This window comes from Balaenoptera musculus, chromosome 15, assembly GCF_009873245.2.
Source record: "Balaenoptera musculus isolate JJ_BM4_2016_0621 chromosome 15, mBalMus1.pri.v3, whole genome shotgun sequence".
NCBI lineage: Eukaryota > Metazoa > Chordata > Mammalia > Artiodactyla > Balaenopteridae > Balaenoptera > Balaenoptera musculus.
The window spans coordinates 87700615-87707617 of NC_045799.1; the positions used below are offsets into that span (position 1 = coordinate 87700615).

A 7003-nucleotide genomic window follows, 5' to 3' on the forward strand; every position below is an offset into this window, starting at 1 on the left:
TAAGGACATGCGTGTCCTGCCTACCTGAGCCACCCTGGCGTGGGGCAGCCCCGAAGATGGCCTTCTTCATCGTGGTGCGCGGGCCTCTCACCGTCGCGGCCTCTCCCGTGGCAGAGCACAGGCTCCGTAGTTGTGGCTCACGGGCTTAGTCACTCCGCGGCATGTGGGATCTTCCCAGACCAGGGCTCGAACCCGTGTCCCCTGCATTGGCAGGCGGATTCTTAACCACTGCACCACCAGGGAAGCCCCCACAGAATACTTCTTAACACAGTGCTCCAGGAGGCCATTCTCCATCAAAAATGGCAAAATAAATGAAATCTGTTTGCTGACCCTGGACGTAATCACCCCACAGTTTCTCTGTGGTTCCCCTGGGAGCTGCCGTGAATCAAGCCACAGAGTGGGTCCCCCACCATCACCAGCAACACCAAGCACCCCTCCTGTCAAAGCACCCACCCTGGTGCCAGTCCCCGATGGACGCTGCACAGAGCCCTAGGGATGGCATTTAGCAAGTGGGCCCCACAGAGGCCCAGCAACACCAGATTCACCCCCCTTCTCTGAACTTCAGTCACATCATTCCCCAAAGGATCTGAAATAATAAGAACAAAATAACACCCAACTGAGTGAATATGGAGAGAAGCCATCAGTAAGGCCAGGATTCAGAAGTGTGTACCATGGTGTCATACAGCTAAAAACAGACGATTGTTTGACTCTGGGCTTCCTAGGGGCCAAGGCAAAAAGGGAAACACATTCCATTGCAATGTACCCAAGGCACCGCCCATGCAAGAAAAATAAGCCAGGCAACCAGGAGGAACAAGGCTTTCCCATTCAGGAGGCCTGAGAAGCTTCCGACCATCGTGCCACAAATGGATTTCCTGAGATGCTTCAGGCAGCCTCTGCAGGTGTGTGGTGCTGTGGAAGGGATGCTAGCCTGAACATCTAGGTCGCAGGCTCAACCGGGAAACGGCTGGTGTGTCAGTTTCCCCACCGGAAAATGGGCGGTGCTTCCTGCTTCCTGCTCCCTGGCGTGGTGAGAGCTGGCGGGGGCCTGGTGAGGGGCCGGGCTGCAGGAGGCTGGCGTAGCCACGGTCCGGGAAGCCTGCCGCCCGCCTGCTGCAAGGCACGATCGCTGCGCCTGTAATTTAGTATCATTGTTTCATCAGTCACAAAATCCAAATGGAAAAACAGACACATAAATACCCTCGCCCAGGGAGCTGCTGGACCGTGCGTGGGCCCAGAGGGGGGAGTGTGGGCCCCGCTCAGCCGTGGGGACTCCTGGTCCCCGGGGCCAGGCTAGGCTGAGCCCAGGCTGGCAGGTCCTGGGGGCCGGGGAGAGGCAGAGAAGGGGGCGGCCAAGTTCTGAGCAGCCGTCCAGGCAGGAGAGAGCCTGGAGGGGCCCTGCGGGGGCCTTTGCTCTGTCTCTTCACAGACTGGCTCGCTCCCCAGGAGGCCCCAGAAAATCCATGGCCTGAAAAACCAATTCAGATTTCACGGGCAGCCCGGGCGTGGGCCGTCCCTGCCAGACAAAGGGTGGGCAGCCTCGGGGGTGGGGGAGGCCGGCAGGAGGCAGACGCACCGTTGGGGGTCACGGCACGGCAGAGGGGCCCCAAGTGGTGTTTGGAGGCAAAGCCCTAACGGAGGAGGCCCAGTGCTCTGGGTTTGGGACCCTGGGCAAACCCCACCCCCTCTCTGGGCCTTGGTTTCCCCTTCTGCAGAGCAGCGATCATCACCCGAGTGTCTGGATGGCAGGCCGGGAAGGGCGCCTCCAGCTGTGCAAACTGTGGGGTGGGGGGGAGGGAGGCTGCGGGTGTGGCCCGCGGTCACCGTGACGACGCGGCAGTGAAAGACGGGCCGGCTGTTCCTGGAACGGTGCTGTGTGTTTGCGACTGTTGCGTGACACCCACACTCTGCCAGACTTGTTTTCAAACGGCGTTTTGTTAGCCAGCGCGAAGGGGAGCTCGTGCTCGCCAGCCTCTCCTCCTCTCCCCGCCAACCTCAGGGGTGGCACCGCGGCTTCCAAAATCTCATTACCGCCACCGTTCCCGTCCTCCTCCGAAGCTCCCTCCTCTGCCGCCCCCACTCTCCTTTTGGAGGATAAATTTCTGTAGCAACCAATTACAGCCGTTTGATGTGCGTAATGATGAGGCCGTGGAAATTGGAATTGACACCTCGGAGGATGGCGGCGGGGGGAGGCCACGGGGAACACGAATCTGGCATTTTCTTAGAGTTTTCTCCCACTGACGATGCTCGCAGGGGGCCCGGGCTCTGCCTGCGAGCGGGTGGGGGGGGGTGGGGCAGCCCCGCGCCTGGTCCTAAGCACCGATCAATTACAGCGCAGACAAGCCAGTGTCACATGTGATTCACAATGTCAATTTCATGCTCGTGGTAACCATTTAAGAAAGAGCTGGGCCGGTTCTACATTTGATAAGAAATCAGCAGCGTTTGTGTTTGCAAAAAGACGGATCACAGAGTGTGACAGGTCCCAGAGATTGCCAGCCGCAGCGGCGGCCCGTCTGGAGTCTGTCAGGGACCCGCAAGCATTTATTTCAAATAGGTTCCCCCCGCCGCCCCCCACAAGCCGGGACGTGAAAATAAACTGTCAGTCTCTATTTACAGCTGTACAAGCTGGAAATACAGAGGATTTTAGGTTAAATTGTCAGTTAACAGAATTCAAAATAGAAAAAAGAAATGGGCCTTGCTGCCTTTATTGCACATTTTGATAGGGAAAGTCATCTCTGCGTCTGGAGGGGTGGAGGAGCCGGGAAGGGGCGGTGATGCCGGCCGGAGGACTTCCCAGCGTTCGGGAGAATTAGGGCGCAGCTATCGGGGCTAATTGGACGGAGGCCCAAAGCTGAAGGAGTATCCTGGCCTTGCCCTGCTCTCTGCCAGCTTGCAGATTTAGTGGCTTCAGGAGCAGGGCACGGCTAATCTGGCCAGGAGGACGTCCTTGGGCGCGCTCGGCTTCCGCCACAGACGGGGAGCTGCCCGGGGGCCGGCCTCCCGGACTCAGGTCTGGGCAGGAGCTCGCAGGCTCTGCACGGACAGAGGCTCCTGCTGAGCTCAGGGGTGAGGACGCTCAGGGAGGCCCTGTGTGCCCCCCTCCTTGCAGGCAGAGCGGACACCCAGGTCTTGGGGCCGTGCCCGCAGGATCCATGGTTTCTTACCAGCCTGGTCCAGGATGGGGTCCGTGGAGCCGGCACCACAATTGCCCTATTTAATGACCGGAGCCGTGTCTGGCTGGAGGCGGCTGTAGAGGGGCCGGCGAGGTCCTGGCACTGAGACAAGGAGGCAGCTCCCCTCGCATCTCCAGGGCAACGAGCGGACAAGCCGCCTGGCTTCTCCGGTTTCCAGGCGCCCAGGCTTCTTGGCACGGGCCTGGCCTGGCCTGGCTGGCGGGGCTGCAGGCCCCCAGGAGGTGCTCGCTGCTCCAGGGCACAGCCTGGGCTTGGGAGCCTCCGTTTTCTTATCTGTGAAACGGGGATAAAATAGGAGCTGAGAAGTGCGGCCTCCAACGTGCTGTGTGACCCTGAGCCCTTCCCTCCCCTCTCTGTGCTCCTGTTTCTGCACCCGCCTAATGACGGGGGTGAGGTTTGGGCTGTGGATGGCAGGGGCTTGATTCCTGCCCGTGGGAGGATCCCTCCCTGGACCCTGCTGGGAGCCAGCCGGCTTCACCGAACAGAGAGGCCTCTCTTTCAGGGCCCTCGGCGGGGAGTGCAGAGAACTCAGCACAGCCGCCATCTCCATGGCTCACGGGCCCCAAGAGTGCCACAGGATGACGGCCACTGGCCTGCAAGACCCCCGGGGGGCCGGCACGGACCTACCAACGTCCCAGAGGAGCTTGCCCTTGTCTGCCCTCCACTTCTCCACAGCCTGGGTTTCAGCCCCTCGACGCCTAGGCCTCGGGGGCCGGGTATCCTGGGGTCCCTGCCCACTGGGGCAAGGGGATGCTGCATGCACAGACCCCCACCTGCTTCCTCTGAGGCCTCTGGGTGGCCCGTGTGTGGCCCCAGACGTATAAGCAGGGCCGTGGGCCGGTCCCCAGGCTTGAGTCCACCGTTGCCCGGGCACCATGGTGCTGGGGAGGGGGGGTGGGCGGGAACCACGGGAGGTGGGCGCGTCCAGAGAGAGACAAGTCACACCAGATGGAAAGCAGAGTCTGAGCACCACGTCCTGGCCACGTGGCGTCCCCCGAGGCCAGCTGGGCAGGCAGCCCACCACTCTGTCCCGGCGAGGGAAGGGGTGGAGGAAGCCTCAGTCTGGACGGACCCGCCAGTGGCCACATGCGCGTGGCCCTGCACAGCACTCTACAGTTTGCAAACGGGCCGGCATCCCGTGTCTCCCTGGCTTCTCACGAGCTCTCCAGTGTGCCTTGATGCCCACCAGACGGAGAGGAAGCTGAGGCCCGGGAAGGGTGGGGACCCCTGGGCCACTAATGCTCAGCCGGCCTGACGTCCAAGCATCCTGCCCCCGACCCCCACCCAGGCCCGGAGAAGAAAGCGGGTCATGGGCCCCTGCCGCCCTCACTGTGCCCACCACAGCCCCTGCTTCGTCAGCGGAGGCTGCCCATGGGACCCCCGCCCTCGAGAAGGGGGACGAGCTCCACGGTTTATTGACTGACGGCAGCTATCGATTTGTTAAGAGCTTCTGCATTTCCCTTCTACGGGAAATATTGTCCTCTCACCGCGTCCGGCCAGAACCCTGGGCGAGAGGCTCTCTCCTCGACGCTGTAAATTTCCATCCGGGCCTCTCTGCAGCCCCGTGTGGGAGCTGGGCGGGGGGCAGGCTAACGGCCTAATGGCTCGTCTGGGTCAGGCCTGCCGGTGCTGCCGGCCCAGAGGAAATCACTCCCCAGTCCCACGCCCGAGGCCCCGGTGTCAGACCCTCAGCATCTCTCCAGAGACCCCGGACTCCCCTGAGCAGAGCCGACCAGGTCACTCCCTGTCCCCAGGGAGTGACCTGGGGACACAGCCAGCCTGTAGCTGGCTGTTCAGAGCTGCAGCCAGCACTGAATCAGGCCCCAAACCCCATGGAGGGGCTCCTGGTCCAGGAACGTGCCAGCCGCTGCAGCCCGAGCCACCCCCAGACACCCCAGCCCGGAGCTTTCCCACCAGCTGTGCTCTCACCGGGCACCTGGCCCCTCTTGTCACCTGGCCCCACCACCTCTAAGACGCTCCCACGGGGCCTCCCTGACCCCCCCCCCAGGCCCAGGAGGCCTCTCCCTGGGCTGCACCCCTACCCCACACCCTGACCCTCAGCTCATGCCTGTTCTGGGGTCCATGCCCCAGAGTAAGAAGAGGCTCCTGAGGGGAGGGACAGAGTCCGGTGGTCTCTGGAGGCCAGACTGGAGGGTGGGGACCCCCCAGATGCCCACAACCTTCAGGTGCAGAGAGGAGGTCGGAGGGTGGCCAGGCCGGGCGCCTGCTCCCCAGGCCACCCCGGCTGCTTCCAGGCCGCCCAAAGCGTTCAGCAGCCACGCCCGGGGCCAGCCCGACACCTGGGCCTCCACTAAGCGCGGCCCCGCCAGGCTGGGCCGAGGGTGACACACAGCACTGCCAACAAGACGCCGCCCGGGCCCACCGAAGGAGCTCCCTGGGGTGCCCCATCCTACTCCCCAAGTGACCACTAGCCCCGAGGACGTTCCAGAATCCCCAGACCCAGGGTCCCAGAGCTCAGTCCCCCACCCAGAGAGGCCCCCCAGCCCTCACAGAGCCTTGCCCCTCGCTGCGTCCAGGATCAGGGCAGGGGAGCCCTGTGTGACCCCATGGCCCCAACCCACATCTCCCGACCCCCCGGCCCAAGGCAGCCCCCCGGGGGGGCGAGGTGTGTGGCGGATTTTCTGTCTGGATGGGTCGGAGAGGGACGTCCAGCCAAGGATGGAGTGAAGAGGCCACAGGGCTGGAGACGGAGCCCGGGCTCTGTTTTTCATAAAGGTATTTTATATACCTGAAACTTCAGTAAATCACTGAAGACAGGCGCACAAACGAAAACATGGACAGCGTCCACAGCACCTCTGTCCCCAGCAGCCGAAGGGTGGAGACATCCCAGTGTCTGTGACAGATAAAATGTGGTCGGTCCCCACAGGGCAGCAGGATTGGGCCCCAAAAGGGATGGAGCTCTAAAACATGCGACAACGTGGATAAACCTGGAAAACATCTCAGTGAAGGAGCCAGTCACAAAAGACGATGTAGAAGAAGAAACGTCCAGAGCAGGCAAATCACAGAGACAGCAGGATGGGTGTGGTGGTCCAGGGGCCGGGGCAGGAGTGGGTGCTCAGGCACGGGGTCTCCTCCTGGGGTGGAAGATGTCCAGGAACTAGATCCAGGTGATGGTGGCACGACACCGTGAACTGCTAAATGCAGCTGGACTGGACACTTCCAAACGGTTCAGCTGGCGGCTTTTATGTGACGTGAATGTCACCTCAGTTTAAACAAGAACCCCAACTTTAATCCGGCTGGAGACGACTCTGAAGTCGGCGTGGGCGAGGGCCTTAACCTTGTCGCTTGGAGTCTGTTTCTGCATTTTCTAGAGCAGCATTGCCCTAAAGAAACACAAGTGCAGCCTCATAAGTGATTTCTCATTTTCTAGTGGCCACGGTATAAACATCAAGACAGGTGACGTTAACTTAAATAATACTCTTAAAACACCAAAAATAGGGAGTTCCCTGGCAGTCCAGTAGTTAGGGCTCTGAGCTCCCACTGCAGGGGGCACGTGTTCGATCCCCGGCCAGGGAGATAAAATCCCTCATGCCGCGCAGCGCAGCTGCAAAAAAAATTAAAAATAAGAAAAAAAGAAAGAAACGAAAAAGAAAAAAACACCAATAATACAACCATTTCAACATGTGATCAAGACACAAGTATTAACAGAACTGTTTGCGCTGATACGAAGCTGTGGGTCGGGTGTGTATGTGACCCTTCCTGGGCGCCTAGATTTGCGTTGGCCGCATTTTGGGTGCTCTGTAACCACAGGTGGCCAGTGGTCACTGTACTGGGTGACCACGCTGTCCCCT

At 60.9% G+C, this 7003-nt stretch overlaps 1 protein-coding gene across 1 annotated transcript; it reads right to left on the reverse strand.

Annotated features, from left to right (window-relative positions):
* Nucleotides 1-209: 209 nt before the first annotated feature.
* LOC118881687 lies at nucleotides 210-6460 on the reverse strand. The gene is made up of 3 exons (XM_036826819.1): nucleotides 5941-6460; nucleotides 3162-3464; nucleotides 210-1132 (listed from the first exon to the last, which is right to left on the reverse strand). The coding sequence occupies exons 1-3, from the start codon at nucleotides 6148-6150 to the stop codon at nucleotides 950-952; spliced, it is 696 nt and encodes a 231-aa protein (XP_036682714.1). The 5' UTR covers nucleotides 6151-6460; the 3' UTR covers nucleotides 210-949.
* Between the last annotated feature and the right edge of the window lie 543 nt (nucleotides 6461-7003).

Bases quoted from the DNA above. Each gene is read 5' to 3' on its own strand.
- LOC118881687 (XM_036826819.1), bottom strand. From the start codon at position 6,150: ATGTTTTCCAGGTTTATCCACGTTGTCGCATGTTTTAGAGCTCCATCC. The intron at 3,465-5,940 runs GTATATAAAATA...CCCGTTTCACAG, and splicing joins GTGATTTACTGAAGTTTCAG to ATAAGAAAACGGAGGCTCCC. The intron at 1,133-3,161 runs GTAAGAAACCAT...ACTAAATTACAG, and splicing joins CCCCATCCTGGACCAGGCTG to GCGCAGCGATCGTGCCTTGC.